The 19399-nt window shown below is 42.5% G+C and overlaps 1 protein-coding gene across 1 annotated transcript in view; it reads left to right on the forward strand.

The window, feature by feature from the left end:
* The window catches only part of AMPH (amphiphysin), a 251669-nt gene that overhangs the window by 151868 nt on the left and 80402 nt on the right, over positions 1 to 19399 (forward strand). The window contains exons 6-7 of the mRNA XM_047097205.1: positions 8653 to 8760; positions 10938 to 11023. Coding sequence (XP_046953161.1) covers positions 8653 to 8760; positions 10938 to 11023 — 194 coding nt within the window. The remainder of the gene's footprint in view (positions 1 to 8652; positions 8761 to 10937; positions 11024 to 19399) is intronic.

Consider the following 19399-nt stretch of genomic DNA (forward strand, 5'->3'; position numbering starts at 1 on the left):
CGTGATCCTGTTCCTATCAGTTTTGAAATGAAATGTAGCTACAGAAATGACATTTTCTCCTTTGGCAGACTGCTTCAACTTTTATTTCTCTGCAGACATCTTTTTAATACTCTAGATATAAAATTGCAAACCAGATACCAAAAATTCCAATCTTCTTTATGTTCAGACCTTTTTTATTGCATAGCGTTTGATAAGAATTTCCATTAGAATAAACAGCGGTCACAAGGAAAGGAGAAAACTTCATTGCGAACACGAGAGCAAAAAAATGTGATCTTCCCATGTTTACTATTCGTAACACACCTGCATATTTTTTTCTCTCCTTAAAATTTTCTGCTTCCAATTGAATTGTTAAGATACAAGCATTTCAAGTGCATTAGCATCTGGATCTAAAAATACCTTGTCTAGAACATTTGTCTTATTTGACACTTGGATTCATTGAAAGGGAAATATATAAGTGAAGGATTGAACATCATAGATTTGGAATTAACTCTGGAGGTAGACATGGTTTTTAAACCTTCAGGGCTGTATATAGCAAATGGTAGCATTAATAGATTTGCCCGACCCCCACCCCCCGTTGTCTTTCCTGCTCAAGTAAGAGTACCAAGTAAGATAACCTTGTGCTGCCCTTCCTTTAGTGTGAAGGAAGCCATGAACCTGCATCCACCCACCTGCAGTGCCTTAATTCAGTGATTTCTTATGTGAAGGTCCACTTTTACCTGGCCTGCTTTGTAGCCATGGCCATGAAACATAGTGAAGCTTCTCGGCCAGAACAGCACACCTATCAATGATGTTAATTTCCTTGGTCCCACACAGAATACCTAACAACTAGTTGGCCAACATCCGAAGTGTTATTTTGGGACACAGGGGCACCAGACAAGAACCTCAGGGGGATCAGACGAGGTACATTAGCCTTGGTGGCAAAATGTAACAGAGAACAAATCCAAATGATGGATTCTCAGTGATGTTATCGTAATATGCAAGACATTTTATTGAGCCATTGCAGGACCGTATCCTCATTAAAAGGTATAGGTTGGCTTTTGAAAGTTTTCTGAGAAATGTAAAAATTAAACTGAAAAAATTTTAGAATTCTGTGAGGCTGCATGCACTAACCTATAGAGAATGTGTCTTGGGATATCTTCAGATTATTTGGTAGACAGTCACATTTTGTCTTGGAATTTCTAACACTCGTGGAGCAAACAATCTCAGAATCCCTATCATACTTCAGGATATCATATATTACATGGTAATTTAATCTCCATAAAAATCACTTCCAAATATGTCAGGAGAAGATAAGGGAAAACTTTGACCTCATAGTCAAAAATTTCAAAGCAGTTTGCAACTAGTCTAAATTATTCATATATTAAACATTCATAATATGATTTAACTAAGCAAATGGGGGCTGTGACTGAACAGAGAAGAACACATTTAAAAAGTTGTTGAGTTTCAGGAACAAAAACTTGGTATCATCAAAAAAATGTGGAGGATCTCAGTAGTTATGGTACTTGCCAGTCATAGTTATTTGGAAATTGGCCATACTCTCTAGGAGCATATAATTTAAAAAAATTTTAGTGTTTATTTATTTTTGAGAGGGAGAGACAGAGCACGAGCATGGGAGGGGCAGAGAGAGAGGGAGACACAGAATCTGAAACAGGCTCTAGGCTCTGAGCTGTCAGCACAGAGCCGGACACGGGGCTTGAGCCCACGAATTGTGAGATCATGACCTGAGCCAAGGTCGGATGCTTAACCTACTGAGCCACCCTAGGAGCATATAATTTTATAAGACAAATACACCCAGAAGTACCTGCATTGAAACATAGATTAAAATAAAATCATTATAAAAGACATTGGCTAGTGTTTTCAATTTGTTCCATGTCAGAAAGATGAAGAACTTAATAGAACTTTTAATTAAGCAGCTCTTTTCTTGAGGTCCATGGTTGAGGCCATGCAGAAAGATGATCCTTCAGTGACTGAACAATCTTTACACTAGAGAGTTGGGAATAATATCATCTACCTGGATGTCTTGAAAATAAGTGAAATACATGCCTTGGTGTTGCCTGCATCATGCAAAGAGGCTGAAAGAATCACTCTTTCTCTTTCTCTGAAGTTACATTTAGAATATCATACCATACACATAGGGTTTCAACCAAGATAGATAATTATGAAACCATTTCATATGACAAAGAGTTGAGGAAATTGCATTTCAATAGGAAAGGAAACTGTCTGGAATTAGAGCGTAGACAGGGTAGCTGCTTCTCATATTTGAAAGACTGTTTTCTGTGAAGATACACTTAAGCTATTCTCTGTGTCTTTGCTCACTGAATGGAAGGTAGAAGCGGATGTAGGCTCTGTCACTTTGTCACGTTAGTGCTGAATGATTATGTAATGAATGGGTTATTGAATGAAAGGAGGCTGATGATTAAAAATACCGAGTAGAGAATTTTCAGAGCATGGAACACAATTGACTTCCTTGACTTCCATTGAAAGCAAACAGGCCAAGTGTAGTTAAAACGTCAGGCAAATTTCCAAATATTTACTGCAGCTCACCAGCAAGGGCTATGAAGTACCATTCATGAGGGAATGATGTTTGATTTTTCCAACTGTGATTGGCAGGGCACCCAGTATTATAGTTCTTATTATGCAGCACTGACATCTGAAATCAATCCTAGAATAAGAGCCGGTTTGTCATCAATGCAGGCAGGCTTACAGCTCTGAGCAGTTATTGTAAAATGGAGTTTAGATTCTGTCTTGGCAGCCACACAGAAGCGCCTAAACATACATTTATGGCAGTGTGCCAAAGTGAATCCAAATTGGGGTTATTATCAAAATTTTTGAAAAATACAGTAAATTAAATTTTTTACTCTATAAGGTGAGCGTGCAGTGGGAAATCTGAAAAAATTTCAATTGAACCATCTAATTAAACGATTTGCCATCAAAGTAGTGAATTTATTTAATGAAATTTGCCACTGGATGGTGACATAAGAATTGTATCATGTTCTATATAAAAGCCAATGTGAATGAACTCTACCCTCACTTATGAGACTTCTTTTTTTCAAGGTTTTCAAATATCAGATAGGTAAGGAAATAAGATTGATTTGTATTTCCAGCACAAAACTGAGGGGTGGCCTTTAAAACAGTCATTTCTACCTTGGTAAGCCCTGCTCTGTAGTTGACTTGTCAGTTACATAAGAAAATGAGTCATCACTTCCTGTTTTTGAGCAAAAACAAAAAAAACAAAAAACAAAAAACATGACCCAGTGTACTCTTCCACCTTATTCTCAGGCTCAGAAGCAATTGAATTTTGGCTCTTTTAAAAATCACATTCGGGGCGCCTGGGTGGCGCAGTCGGTTAAGCGTCCGACTTCAGCCAGGTCACGATCTCGCGGTCCGTGAGTTCGAGCCCCGCGTCGGGCTCTGGGCTGATGGCTCAGAGCCTGGAGCCTGTTTCCGATTCTGTGTCTCCCTCTCTCTCTGCCCCTCCCCCGTTCATGCTCTGTCTCTCTCTGTCCCAAAAATAAATAAACGTTGAAAAAAAAAATTAAAAAAAAAAAATCACATTCATCTTCAAAGAATCAAGATTTGCTTCTTGGAAAATACTAAAGAAGAGTTCCCCACCCCGATCCCTACCCTACATATCCACAAAGCAGAGCTCTATCAGAATTACATAGAGTCTCACAAGACCATTGCTTCAAGGGCCAGTGGTCCCTTGAAGGTAATAGTTAGATGTTTGCTAAAAATAATGAGCCCTGTCACCTCATAGGCACACTGTGTCCACCAGAGTTCACTGAAGGGCATCACTGCATGCTGCCTAGACTCATTCATTGCATATCTTTAAGCCAGTGTGAGTCAGCCATTCCTTCCACTACTAACACCAGTTGGATGTGGCAGGTGTAGAGGGTAAAGGGATTGGAAGCAGCTAAATGAGAGTAACTGCCCCAACCCACCTGTCACCAATCCCGAAGGGGGTGTAGAGGAATAGCATAGAGTGGTAGTTGAATGATGGGGTCCATCAGAGAAATAGGGGAGCAGTTAGAAGGAGGAGTAACCAAGAGTCAGGAGCAGGGTGGGGACTGGGTGAGGCAGGTGAGGGCACTAGAGTTCAAGCCAAAAGGAGGCACCTGCTCTGGGTTGCTGATTCTGCACGTTTTTGACCCAGAGAGTAAGGGCCTTCTTAGATATTATGTCCTACGGGTCTCACGGGCATCTCCCTGCCCCTGGCACTGGTCGGGGCAGGAGTGGGGGAGGGTGGGAACTGACATCTAATTCATCTTTGCCAGAGACTTTCTGAGCAATTCTGGACACGTTAGAAGTTAATCCCGTGCGACTCAAAATCCTCTATACGTAAAGTGGGAATAATCCCTACAACACCCATACTAGATGTTGCTGAGGGTCTGTGCGTTGTGACTGTTTTGTGTGCCACAAACATAATTTTATTGTTGTTTTCTTCTTCCTTCTGTGCACAATTTAAAGTGTTTTTAAGGATCTCCTCCTGCTGTAGTTCTCAGATTGGACTAACTGGCTGTAACTGGACTGCTAGGGATCTTTTTAAAAAGGACAGGGGTGCCTGGGTGGCTCAGTTGGTTAAGCATCCGACTCTTGGTTTTGGCTCAGGTCATGATCTCACGATTCATGGGTTCAAGCCCTGCATCGGGCTCTGTGCTGATAGTGTAAGGCCTGCACGCAATTCTCTCTCTCTCTGCCCCTCCCCACCCTCTCTCTCTCTCTCTCTCTCTCTCTCTCTCTCTCTAAAAATCAATAAATAAACTTAAAAAATTCTTTAAAAAAGGACAGATGCCTGGGCCTTGCCTCGACTAATTAAATTTGCTTATTATTTGCTTATTAGTTATACATCTGTAACTTTTTAGTGGTTGCTCTACAATTTATAACACGTCTTTAACTTTTCCTGTCTAACTTCAAATACTCTCACAGCACTTTCATATGGAGAATATATTTCCAGTTCTTTCCTCCCGTCCTCTGTTATTATCAGACATTTTTCCTTTACAAATGTTATAAACACCATGGTACATATTTTCTGTTTCCTTTTATGCTCTAGATAATCAGTTACCTTTTCAAGCAATTAAAAGTAAAAAACCAAAATCATGTATATTTACCTTGAATTTTATAATTTCTGGTATGTTTTTTTGTTTTCTTTTTTTGTGGGTTTTTTTGTTTGTTTTTTGTATAGCTCTACTTTGTATTAAAATTCCCATAACGAAAGTGAGTTCTTTCAGCTTTTGTTTGTCTGAAAAAGACTTTTTCATTTTCACTGTCGGAAGGCATTTTTACTGGGACTAGAACTCCGAGTTGGCAGATTTCTTTTTCTTTTGTTTTCTGTACTTTAAAAATGTCATTTCATTGTATTCTGGCTTCATAGTTTCTCAGGATTAGTCTGCTGTAATCTTTGCATTGTTTTTTCTGCTTTTCTTTACCCTTGATTTTAAGCAGTTTGGCTGTCAAGTGTCTGGATGTGTACTGTTTGGTGTTTATCCTTCTTGGGGTTTTGTGAGTTTCTTGGATCTGCCCTTTCATGTCTTTATTATTATATAAATTTCTCAGCCAATATCTCCTCAGATATTTCTTCTGACTTACCCTCTCATCTCTTTTGGAAAATCCATTGATACAGTGTTGGACCATTTAATATCAGGTCTTGTATGCTTGATTCTATTACGTTTTCAACTCTTAGTTCTCTTTGTGTTTTAATGGGAATAATTTCTCTTGATGGATTTTCAAGTGCAATCTTCTTTCTTGTCTAAAGTACAGCAATTGGCCTATCAAAGACATTTTTCCTTTCTGGTATCATTTTTTTTTTTTTTTACTTCTAGCATTTCCATTTGATTTTTTAGAAAGATATTTTCAATTATTTTTAACGTTCATTTTATTTTTGAGAGAGAGAAAGAGACAGAGTGTGAGGGGGGAGAGAGAGAGGGACACACAGAATCTGAAGCAGGCTCCAGGCTCTGAGCTGCCAGCACAGAGCCCAACACGGGGCTCAAACTCATGAACCGTGCCATCATGACCCGAGCTGACGTCAGATGCTTAACCCACTGAGCCACCCAAGTGCCCCTCCATTTGATTTTTATTTGACTATTAAAGTTCCCATATTTCTGTAGACATTATTCCTCTGCTTATGTCTGTTATTTTCCTTTTGCAACTCGATTCTTGTTTGGTATTTCCAACATGTCTGAGGGATCATGTCTGAGTCTGGTTCGTGGATTGCTTTATTTTTTTCTCATGGATGTGTGTGTGTCTGTGTGTGTGTGTGTGTGTGTGTGTGTGTGTGTGTGATAATTTTAGAATGAATCCCAGGCATCATGTGTGGAATAGTAAAGACTGAAGTAACATTAATGTCTCAAGATGGGCCTATCTTTTCATCAGGCCAGCAGCATGGGGATGCAAGTCAATCTGATGAATTGAAGTGGTTTGGGTTTGTTGGTACTGTTGTTACTTTCAGTGCACAAGGGCTTCCACATTCCTCTAGACTTGGGCTGTTAATGCCTTGTTCTGCTCTCTTAACCTCTATCATGTTTTTAGACTCTAAGGTTGAGGTCTGGTTTTTGCCTCTCCTTTGGCCCACATGGACAGGCCTGTGGATGCCAGATCATTTTTCTGAGTGTCCTTGTTCCCATCAGATTTTGGTTCCTTGTATGCTTGTATTGCAGAAGGGGGCCCCCCATATATATTTGCTCTCCCACCAGTGGGAGGCAGCTATTGCTTGTTATTGAGCATTGGACTTATCATGGGGGCAAGGCTGTCTTCTGGTATGCTTTCTTAGCCTGTCTGAAGCAAAGTCAGCCTCATATCTGTGGTTGGTTTTTTTTTTAATTTTTTTTTCAATTTTTTAAAAATTTACATCCAAATTAGTTAGCATATAGTGCAACAATGATTTCAGGAGTAGATTCCTTAGTGCCCCTCACCCATTTAGCCCATTCCCCCTCCCACAACCCCTCCAGTAACCCTCAGTTTGTTCTCCACATTTATGAGTCTCTTCTGTTGTGTCCTTCCCTGTTTTTATATTATGTTTGTCTCCCTTCCCTCATGTTCATCTGTTTGTTTTTTTTTCCCTCTGGTTGGTTTTGAGCAGTTTCCTGCCCCTGCCCGAGTGGGAACAGACCTCTGCGTCTTAAAGGGGTCAGACTCGGGGCCCCAAAAGGTTTATGCCCCTCCCCCGAATGAGTAGGGACTTTTTCATTTACCCTTCTTTGTGGAACAGTGTTCTTTGCATGTAGCGTAGGGGCCAGAGGGGTTTCTATCACCGCCCCCTCTCCCCCAGGGCCAGACTGGTTTTGCTTCTGCTCTTCCCCATCAAGCAGTGGATCTCTGCCTGGGGTCTGTGAGTAGGAGGATTTCTCGCTCCCTCCTTAAGCCACTTAAAGCTTTTGCCTTGTAAGAGAAAAATGTCCATTGACACAGGCGTGGTTTGGTGCCGTATAACCATAGCTCATCTCATTCTCACCTGCACTGCAAGGGAGTGTCGTGTTCCCAGACTTTCTCACAGCATCCAAGGGAGGCCAAAGGAAAGAACTTACCCCTGAGTGCAATTTGCCCTCGTGCCTTGGCCACCCAGCTTTCCAAAGTGATACCTTACCCCACATTAGGCCTTTAACAGTTTGTTGAAATTTTAGCTGACCTCCTCATGTCCACTTGTATGGTAGCCACAGCTGTTACCTGTATCCTGGTGTGTTGGCACACATGGTCTGTTGGCTTATCTCTTCTCGGATGGATTTTCCCTCTTCCTGAATAAAAGAATTCAGATTACTTTGTTGCCTTGTGACCTTAGGTCTCTGATACAATCAATGAGAGTTACCCTTTTATAGATGATCCACATTTTTTCTTGTTGGTGTGAGAGTGACATTTGTTGCAGTTGTCTGTATCCTAAATGGAAGTGGGAGTCTCTAGGAATCAATGTATTTTTAAAGCTCCTCGGGTGATTCTAATGAACAAAAGGATTGGGTAATACTTCTAGGAAGAAGGATTTTTTAGGAAGTAAATCCGTTTTATAGAATTGCTGTTGGTGTGAGTGTTATTTGAATTGTAAAACCAGGGGCGCTTGGGTAGCTCAGTCGGTTAAGCGTCTGACTTCGGCTCAAGTCATGATCTCACGGTTTGTGGGCTCGAGCCCCACACCGGGCTCTGTGCTGACAGCTCAGAGCTTGGAGCCTGCTTCGGATTCTGTGTCTCCCTCTCTCTCTCTGCCCCTCCCCTGCTCGCGCTCTCTCTGACTCAAAAAGAAATAAACATTAAAAAAAAAAAAAGAAGTGTAAAAACAAATGCTAACATAGTTTTCCATGATCTTCAAAGTGGAACACTTCACGATTTAGAGGAGAGGCTAAAAGACAGTATAGGTTTACTGCTCTCCTCAACCAGTTCTGGAAATTTTCTGATTTTTGACCGTACATTCTACCCTCAACTGACCAGCCTAATTACTATCAAAAGGGAAGATATTTACCTAATGGTTTTTACATAAATGGTTTTACATAAGAATTGGAGGTGTATTTTGGAAAATTTCCAGGTATCATTTGTCTGCTGAAATTCTGGCTCACTTCAATCTCTAGTCAAGATATTTGGTTACTCTGGACAAGGAAAACATTTCAGCAGTCAAAAAGAGACTCTATGACCACGCCTTTTCCTTATTTGTATGTACTTCCTTGTTGGCAGAATCGCATCGCAAAACGCAGCAGGAAGCTGGTGGACTATGACAGTGCTCGCCACCATCTAGAAGCTTTGCAGAGCTCCAAGAGGAAGGATGAAAGTCGAATCTCTAAGGTAAGGATTGATCCCACCGTTGACGCCACTCTCTACGTTCTATGACTTCTGACAGTTTCTCTTTTTAAGATTGAATACAAGCAGATTGGGAGGAGTCAAGATGGTGGAGGAGTAGGGGGACCCTGAACTTGCCTTGTCCCACAAACACAGCTAGATAAGTATCAGATCATTTTGAACACCTAAGAGATCGATGTGAAGGCTGAGAGAGTAAAATTAAATACAAGCATACCTCAAAGATCTTGTGGGTTCAGTTCCCGACCACTTCAATAAAGCAAATATTGCAGTACAGCAATCAGATGCATGTTTTAGTTTCCCGGTGCAAACAAAGGTTATGTTTATGCTATACTGTAGTCTGTTAAGTGTGCAATAGCATTATGATTAAAAACACAGCGTGCGTATCTTAACTAAAAACACTTTATTGCTAAAAAATGCTAACCATTACCTGAGCTTTCAGTGAATCATAATCACTGATCCCAGATCACCATAACAGATGTAATAATAATGAAGATGCCTACATATTGCAAGAATTACCTGAATGTGACACAGAGACATGAAGTGAACAAGTGCTGTTGGAAAAATGGCACCCGTAGACTTGCTTGGTGCTGGGTTGCCACAGACCTTCAATTTGCAAAAATGTCAGTTATCTGCACATCACTGTAAGGTAAAGCGCGCGCGCGCACACACACACACACACACACACACACACACACACACACACAAAACAACCGAGGTATGCCTGTATTTCCTTTTTGAAGGAGATTGGAATCAGGACAGAATTTCAACTGCATCATGGTACCTACAGGCCGCTTTCCATAATTCTTAATTAAAAAATAAGGTTTTGCATGTTACCATAGAGTTCACGTGACTGGCACTGACTCCTACATTTTGATCAAAATAAACCTTGGCCCCCAACAATCCTGCAGGGTCAGTGAAAGTAACGTGTTCCCACACTTCCTTCTGTGTTTGTAGTCCGTAGTTGAAGCTAAAAGGCAGATTCAGAGAGAAAACCAAATTTGAAATGCTAAGATATAACCTGTGATTGTCAGAGAGCCCAGCTATGGGCTAGATTTGTGGAACTGATTCATTTTCTTTTAGAAAACCCATTTCCGCAGCTTTTACTCCGTATGCCCATTACTTACAGACACCAACTAACTGACACCTGGTAACTACTCGCTTTGCTCCCAGTCTTGCCTCCTCCTGGCTGCCTACACACAGCTGTCTGAATAGTCTTTCTGCCTCACATCTCTAGATCTGTTTCCCCACTGCTTGTCTTTTAATGGCTGCCATTGCCTGTAGAAAGCAAATCTAAGTTGCTTAGCAGGCGTACGAGCCCTGCACAACTTGGTGGTTGTTCATCCTACTCAACTTTCAAATTTTCTTTCCCCTCTGCTTCTTCCCTACGCATATCCTAAGCTAGAGCCCCCGTGACCCACACCTCAGTTCCCGAGCGGCCATGATAAGAGCTCCACTTCGTGCACAACCCCATAGGTGCCAGGCACCACGATCATCCACATTGTCATTTCTTAATAGTCGCAATAGCTGTGAAGGAGGCATTACCGTCTCCCATTTTATCAATGAGGTATCCAAGGTGAAGAAAGTGAAAACGGCCTCCCAAGTTTCCACGATTGGTAAGCTAGGATTCTGGCTACTAGGGAACGCCACCTTCGTGCACTGGAGTGTCTGTCCACCCCCTTCTTTAGCAAACATTTGCTGATTCTTCAAGAGTCCATTAGAATATCACTTTCCCTGTGGAACCTTCTCTGTTTCTATACCATCTTCCCCAATAGCATGCTCTGCAACACTATCTTGTAATGTAATTATTTTCACTTCCCGGTAGACTGGGAGCTCTTTGGGAAGCATCCGTGTGCAGTATCCAGAGCAGAGCAGTGCATGTGACAGTTAACCCGTTTTGTGGCATGAATGGATCTGCCAGATTACCAAAGCACCCATTGTAATTGAGTCAGTTTCTGTGTCTCAGTAAGACTTCGTGTTTCTTATCGGAAATGGTTTTGTGGATTATAACCAGACAAATTTCTGTCCTTCTCAAAATGTTTCTTGGATGCCATAAAGCTATTCCTATTTTATGTTCAGTGCTGTTGTTGTACATAACAGTGGCTTGTGTTTCAGTGAGATTTTTTTTTTTTTAGCGTAAACACGTGTCAATGTGTCCTTTCTAGGCAGAAGAGGAATTTCAGAAAGCACAGAAAGTATTTGAAGAGTTTAACGTTGACTTACAAGAGGAGTTACCATCATTATGGTCAAGGTAAAGTTTCTGTGCAGGGTGTACGTGTCCCATTTAGAAGATCAAGAAAAGGGGATGTGATGCTTCAGGGCCATCGAACCTGGCAAAACGGTCTATGTATCTATATATCTGTGCTTTTCAGAATGGTAGCTACCTGCCACACGTGGCTGGCTGTTGAACTCTTGGAATATGGCTCGTATGGTGGAGGAAGTGAATTTTTAATTTATTTTGCTTTGACTCATTTAAATTTAAATAGCCACACGAAGCTAGCAGCTGCTATATTGATGACACAGTTTTTAGACCTTGATATGTTTCTCAAGTGGAGTCTCCCATCTCAGAAAGAGGCAACAGGAGAATTGCCCTTAACTTTGAAATTTACAAGGATACCCCATTAGCTCTTGGTAGAACTCCCTTGATCTGGTCTTCAGGCTTTGATGCCAAACCCTGTGCTTTCAGCTCTGACCTTTTTAACCTGAACTGCATTCCCATTTTAAGCACTAAATGTTTTTCTTTTATGGTTACTCTGCATTTCTCATGGCATTAAGTGGATTTTCCATCCCTTGTCTTATTTTCCCCCCTCAATGGTAGAACCAAGAAGCTGTTGGATGCAGTGGGGACTTCCGCCTCTCAGTTTCCATCAGCACCTCATGCGACCATGCCATATAAACACATTTGCACTTGCTATGCAACATTGCTTTAAGACAAATCCTCTGGCCCGGTTTCCAACCAGACTGGCATCCTCAAAACCTTCCTATCTAAAAATTCTGGAGGTCCTACTTATCCTTTAAAACTGTAAGCATTTTGAGGGTCTAGAGTGGAGTTTATCCATGTTTGTGTCCACTCCGTGTTTATTTTTGAAATAACTAGAGGAAATTTCAGCCAATTCACTCTAGAATCAGCCTGTAGGGCATCCCACTTCAATGTCCAGCCATAACCCAAGGTTCAACATGTGTGAAATTAACTCCTCGCTCATCTGAATTTACTCATTCTTTCCACACCTGCATTTCTCTTTTTGGTACTGTCATTCTTGGGCTCCCCGCCTCAAAGCTTTGGCGTCATTAACTATGGGAAGCCAGAGGACCATCAAAGGAATCAATTTATCCTTTTTCTGTGGTTTTCTGGATTGGTCTCTGCCTCCGTATTCTCATTGCCACCACCCATCCCTCATCACCCTCCTGTTGAGGCAGATATCTATTCGTAACTTTCATGGAGTCATTCGTGCCTATTTAAAACCACAAATTATAGGGGCACCTGGGTGGCTCAGCCAGTTGAGTGTCTGACTCTTGATATTGGGTCAGGTCATGATCACAGGGTTGTGGGACTGAACCCCATGCTCAGTGCAGAGCCTGGTTGAGATTCTTTCTCTCTCCCTTTGCCCCTCTGCCTCTCTCCCCTGCTTGTGCTTTCTCTCTGTCTCTCTCTCAAATAAATTTTAAAAAGAAGATAAAGTCACAAATCATATGAAATTATGGGTTTTTTAAGAAGTATATTTTTTCATTCTTATATTTCAAAAAATACTTGTATCCAAAATCTTTATGCACATCATTGGCACCCATGTCTTTGTCCTCATCAAGGCTGACTCATGAAATGTCAGCCAGGAGTTCTCCCCAGCTTATCATCTTCCTCAACATCCCCAACACCAGTTGTGATTTGCATACAATTTAAACAGTTCTCCTGTTCATTTCCCCTCTCAAGGAATTTTTGTGATCTCAAATGTCATTACTTACCCAATTGCTTTTTAAACTGATCTTTATGAGAACTTAGGTACCACAACGCTCAACACTTCCAATTATGAGATAATACTCCCAGGAAAATTGCCAAAATTCCCCAAAGGTGGGTATTATTTGCCTTAATACGTATTGGGTATGGAACAAAAATATTTCTTCTTAATGTTCTCGATAAGCATCCTAAACTAGCATTGACTAATGAGGTTTCAGGCTTATGTGTCTTCCCCAGATAGTATTTGGTCATTCAAAATAAGTAATTGTCAGAGTATCTTGTAATATGAAAGACTTTAGAGGAATTTAAACACAATGGGAATATTTGAAGGACAAGTTTGGGAGAGAAGCCAATCCTCTTATCTGCCATATACAATATAAATACTTCAGTGCTCTTTGTTTTTAAATGTTTATTCATTTTTGAGAGAGAGTGTGAGTGGGGGAGGGGCAGAGAAAGAGGGGGACTGAGGATCTGAAGCGGGCTCTGTGCTGACAGCAACGAGCCTGATGTGGGGCTCGAACTCACGAACCACAAGATCATGACCTGAGCTAAAGTCAGAAGCTCAACCGAGCCACCCCAGTGCCCTGCTTCAGTGCTTTTTAATCCACTGTGACTTATTTCCACACTCAAGGGTTTTTCCTTTTTACGTCAGTCAGGTCCTGCCCTTTGATCCAATCCTAGCTTGGGCCTTTGTATATACTCTTTATATATACCGTGGTTTTTGACTAGACCTACATTATTCAACCGCAGTAATTGTGTGTACTGTGTTTATACGAGAGGAAAAGAGAGCGCTCATTATTGTTGAATACTTTGTATTTTCCAGGTGTTAGTTTATTCACTTTACACACATAACCTCTAATCGTCACAATTGCATATATCCCCACGTTACAAACGAGGAAGCTCGGGATCATACTGGTTAAACACTTTGCCGAAGATCGTCGCATTTATACATCCTGAAGCTGGCACTTAAAAACACTTCTGTGGTGTTGCCTGTAAATCCTGACTGTCTGCATTTAGGATTTCTCCTTATGTAAAATGAGACCATATGCAGGCTTTCATTAACAAAGCTTAGTTCATAAAATTGTCTTATTATACATATGTTTTCTTCCCAGCCATATTACTCCACCTTGAAATTGCAGTTATTTGTGTCTTCCAGTGTCCCTGCTATGGTGGGTTGAGGAATGAGAGCTCCGCTATTTAAGGAAAGTGCAGAAGTCCCTGAGAAGGAATGATCACAGATGTAGGAGGAGGCCCGGGAGAGTAGTATCTTAAAAAGCCCAAGAATGGCGAGAGTTTTAAAAGTGAAGGCGTGCCAGGAGAATCATTGACGAAACGGAGGTCAAGCAGAGGAGACTAAGGGTGTATTGTCTTGGTGAGCCTCCAGACAGGCTCCAGCTGATGGCGGGGTCAGAAACCTGAGTGCAGCCATTGGAGACGCCATGGTTGATGATGTAGAAGGATATCATCTCTTATTTGAGGATCTTGACTATGCTGGGCCTGAGGAATAGTGGTAGCAGATACAGGGGGAGGAGTGGGCAGGGGAACCCTTCTAAAATTAACCGGTATCATTTTGAGGGGCTCGGTCAGTTAAGTGTCCGGTTTTGGCTCAAGTCATGATCTCGTGGTTCATGGGTTCGAGCCCCGCATTGGGTTCCATGCTGGAGCCTGGAGCCTGGAGCCTGCTTCCGGTTCCCCCACCCTCTGTCTCTTTCTCAAAAATAAATAAGCATTAAAAAATTAATTTGAAATAACTGGTATCATTTTGAGAAGCTGACAGTGGCAGCGGCACAGGTTGGGATGATTTAGGACTGGGGATTTCTGGAGCCAGTAGGGGACAGGGGGATAAAGACGAGGTGTTGGCACAGCGACCAGCCAGTGGTGAGAGGTATGCCACAGGGCCCGAGCTTGAGAAAGCAAGATGCCGAGCCTGAGGGGGACGACAGCCTGGAAGGAAAGGAGCACTGATCTCAGAGAGATTAAGAAAAAAATCAACAACTGGAATGGAAGTGAATGAATGAAGGATCTTGTGGTCTAGGAAATTAGGTTAGGGAGCAGGCCTCTTGATTGTCTCCTATCAGTTGTGAGCCATGGATGGCAAGACCCAGGATCCGCAGCAGAATTTATTTGAATAAGCATGTGAGTTACGAGTTTGTTTCTTGGTTTAAGAGTCGGATGTCGAGGTCTGCTGTGTTCGTGTTAGGATTCGGTGAAGGAGAGAGAAGGGAATCAGGAGATGTGCGCTGTGGACAGTCAGTGGGGTGGCAGCCTGGGGGTTGGTAGATGAGTCATACAGGGCCGAATACGTGTGGCATGAATCTCAGAGGAGGGAGTGTCAGGGGCCCAGAGGAGCAGGGGCCAGCTAGGAGAAAGTTCTTCGCTCTCCCGCTCCACCCCCCTGGTAAGTGACGGATGGCACAGGATGCTTCTTCCATTACAGGGGGTTGTGGTGAGGGGGTCGCAGTGACCCCCCCCCCGCCCAGCCCCACCCCTGCAGATTTCCCTGAGGGAAGTGCTGAGGGGAGTGTCCTGGCCTGCACTGCTGTGACAGCTCAGCTGACAATCCTTCCCATTGTTTCCAAGAAGAAAAAACCATCTTAATAAAGAAATTAAGTGGGTCTTGAGAGCTAACCTGAAGGGGCCTGAGGATGCCTCAGAGGAGTCCTTCGGGGACATGGTAATGTCTGAGTCCCTTGTTTATGAAGAGCGTGTGGAACACCTCGCAAACACGTAAAAGCAGTACTCTGTGGATGTCTGGTTCCCTGCTGGTGACATCAGGTTTTTACAAGCCAAGGGTAACAGTCAGCATATGCCCTTCCAGTGGAATGAGTGCCACGTTTGTTGGCTCATTCATTCATTCATTGAATATTTACTGCACACCTGCTCTGCCCTGGTGCCGTATCAGGTGCTAGGCCTGTAGTAGTGACCTGCTTACAGGCAGACCCTACTTTGAAAGAGTTTCCAATTTCAAAACTTGAAGAAAACACTTATATGACGAATTACATCAAAAATGTCCAACACATTTTTTTCTAAGTTAAACACATCCTAGTTGACTTAACTTCGAAATTCTAAAATGAACCACAAAAATATTAGAAAATCATTTGATATCTGTTTAGTCGTGTTAAACAAGGTCTTTATTTCTTTCTGGCACCACACCACTTATTTCTCTAAATAATAATTGATATAAACAAGACACGCTATATATCAGAAAGCAAAACTAACAGGTAGAAGAATGGGAATTCTTGTTTTTTTGCTAAATGTCTCCAAGAATCACTATGTTTAATAGCAGTTAACCTTCTAAATAAAGGGGGGGCGGAGCACCAAGAAATGAACATAAAAAATGAATAGGTCACTCGCAAAAGAAGAAATATAAACGGCTATTAAGTAAATGAAGAAAAAAGTATTAACTTTAATTGAAGGAATATAACTGTAAAAGGCAGCTGGGTGCAAACTCTCACCCATCATATTCCCGAAGGTTTTGTGCAACTTTGCACTGAACGTCAAGGAAGTAGAAGGACCCCGCCCCCGTGGGGGCAGCTTGGAAGTGCACACCAGAGCCTCTGTGGTCTGTGCCTCTCACACAGCGTTTGCACTCAAGACACTTATTCTAAGGAAATAGTCGAGCCATGCACCGAGTTTTAATTCGTAGGTCGTCGTTAGGGTTTTGTTCGTCATAGTGAAAAATCAATGAAAACAAAGCAGTCCCCGCCAATGAACTTCAGCTACACCCCCTCCCCCATCCATCTGCGCCTGCCGTCTATTTAAATCTGACCCTCCTATGGGCCAGCCCAAGTTGATCCTCTCAAGCAGACGTTCGCAGCTGGCACAGGGCCTGTCAATTCCCCCATCTTCTCAGTTCCTGTAGCCGTTTCTGTCTGAACCTACTCATTTTTGGTATTCAATTGTGTATGGCCTCTCGTGGTAACTTTAACATTGGCATTCTGCGTCTTTCACTCACCAGCGTGGGTGAAGTGTGTGTTCATGAATCCTCCCCTCGGGGGCTCCTGTAAGTGGACTGTGTGTTCCTGGAGCCCCCGGAGCCCACCCCTAGGCATGAACCCAGAGTGGATAGGCCCTTCGTTGAGTAATTGAATGACGGGAGGTATGAGGAATGACTGGTTGATGGGGGTCCTGAGTTGGCACTTACAGTGCCGCCGGAAGTCTTCTCTGCCACATATGGTGAGCTGGACCCTCTGCCCAGTGTTGTCAGCGCACCTGCAGACTCCCCTCCCGTACAGGTGCTGCTTTGTTAGCTTCCTCAAACACAGGTCCTCTCCATTCCCCTGTCCCACACATGGCTAGGGGCTGCAAATAACCACTGCCTGCAAATAAACGCATACTTCACGGTCAGGAAGATCCCCTGCCCCAGCGCACAGGCCTGCCTCACTACTCTTATCTCCCAAGCTTCTGATCTGACCCTCCCAAGTAGTTGCTATTTCCCAAACACCTTGTGCCAGGATTTTCTTTATTATTATATGTCTATCTATCTATCATCTATCAATATATACACACACACATATACACACACACGCACAATGGAATATTATTCAGCCATAAGAAAGGAGGGGCACCTGGGTGGCTCAGTCGGATGAACGTCCAACTCTTGATTTCAGTGCTCAGGTCATGATCTTATGGTCATGAGATCAAGCCCCATGTCAGGCTCCACGCTGGGCATGGAGCCTGCTTAGGTTTTGCTCGCTCGCTCTCTCCCTCTGCCCCTCCCTTGCTCACTCATGCTCTCTTTCAAAAAAAAAAAAAAAAAAAAGGAGATTCTGCCATTTGGGATAATATGGATGGACCATGAGGGCATTATGCTGAGTGAAACAAACCGGACAAAGACCTATGTTCCACTTAATGTTTAGTATCTACAGTGATTATGTCTCTCAATTCACCTATTTTTTTTTTAATTTTTTTTCAACGTTTATTTATTTTTTTTGGGACAGAGAGAGACAGAGCATGTACGGGGGAGGGGCACAGAGAGAGGGAGACACAGAATCGGAAACAGGCTCCAGGCTCTGAGCCATCAACCCAGAGCCTGACGCGGGGCTCGAACTCACGGACCGCGAGATCGTGACCTGGCTGAAGTCGGACGCTTAACCGACTGCGCCACCCAGGCGCCCCTCAATTCACCTATTTTTATTTTGATATGAAATAATATACATAATATATGTCTGTGTGTATATGTATATTCATATATATATATGCAGGTGTACATATCCTGTATGTATATATGCATATACGTGTGTGTGTGTGTGTATACATGTCACACCTTCTTTTTATTTATTTATTTAAAATTTTTTTTAACATTTATTTATTTTTGAGACAGAGGGAGACAGAGCATGAACGGGGGAGGGCCAGAGAGAGAGGGAGACACAGAATCTGAAACAGGCTCCAGGCTCTGAGCTGTCAGCACAGAGCCCGACGCGGGGCTCGAACTCACGGACCGCGAGATCACGACCTGAGCCGAAGTTGGACGCTTAACCGACTGAGCCACCCAGGCGCCCCACACCTTCTTTAATCATTCCCTGGTTGATGGACATTTGGATTGTTTTCATCTCTTGGCTCTTATGAATAACGCTGCAGTGAATGGGGCAGTGCCTGTATCTCTTTGAGTTCCTGGTTTCATTTCCTTCAGACGTATCTCCAGAAGTGGGATCACTGGGTTGTATGGTAGTCCTATTTTTACCTCTCTGAGGAGTTTTCCCCAGTGGCTGCACCAATTTCCATTCCCACCGACAGTACACAAGGGGTCCCTTTTCTCCACATCCTTGCTAACACTTGTTATCTGGTCTTTCTGATGACAGCCGTGCTGATGGGTGCGAGGTGATTCTACTGCATGGTATCCCTTGTATGTGGAATCTGGGTGGGGGAAGGCAAATTCATGGAAATGGAAAGTAGGAAAGTGGATGTCCGGGGCTAGGAGGTGGGGGAAATAGGGAGAGGTTGGTAAAAAGGTATACACTTTTGGCTGTGAGTAAGGTCTGAGGATCTAATGTACAACATGGTAACTATAGCTGATAACACTATATTCTATAATTGAAATGTGCTGAGTGTAGAAGTTAAATGTTCACACACACAAGATACATTTATGAAGTGAGAGCTGTGTTACTTAACTAGATGGGGGAACCATTCACAATTGTGAATCAGGTCACCACAATGTACACTTGAAATATCTCACCATTTTAATTGTCAGCTATACCTCAATAAAGCTGAAAAGATGAAGGAAACCCAAATAAACTAGTCTTCTAAAATAAAAAAAAAAAATTAAGTGGAACACGGTAGGAACTTAAGGCACAGGTTAAGACGTAGAAAAAGTAAGCCTTACTGGAGTTTCACATGGTACTTAACCATTATTTCATCTCTGAATCTCTAAATTGGGTTTTTATCTTTTATCTTGTTAAAATTCTAAACCCTAATTCATTGGAGAGAACAGAAATCATGATACTCGTGCTTAAGCAGAATTTCTTGTCACACAGTCCGTGCTTTTCTATTGGTTTTCCTCCTTTTGGATCCAAACACAGGTTCTCCGGTTATTAATTACGAGACCTTGGACAATTAGTATGTCTGTGTCTCGGCTGACCTGGATGTAAAATGAGGCTCACTACCCTGGAAGTAGTTACAAGAATTAAGTGAGGGAATAAATAAAGGTGTCTATTACATGGCAGCTCTTTCTGTTGGCTT

Source organism: Lynx rufus, unplaced genomic scaffold (assembly GCF_022079265.1).
Source record: "Lynx rufus isolate CCGP_SWC_20201006 ecotype Redwood Valley unplaced genomic scaffold, mLynRuf1.p SCAF_4, whole genome shotgun sequence".
Taxonomy (NCBI): domain Eukaryota; kingdom Metazoa; phylum Chordata; class Mammalia; order Carnivora; family Felidae; genus Lynx; species Lynx rufus.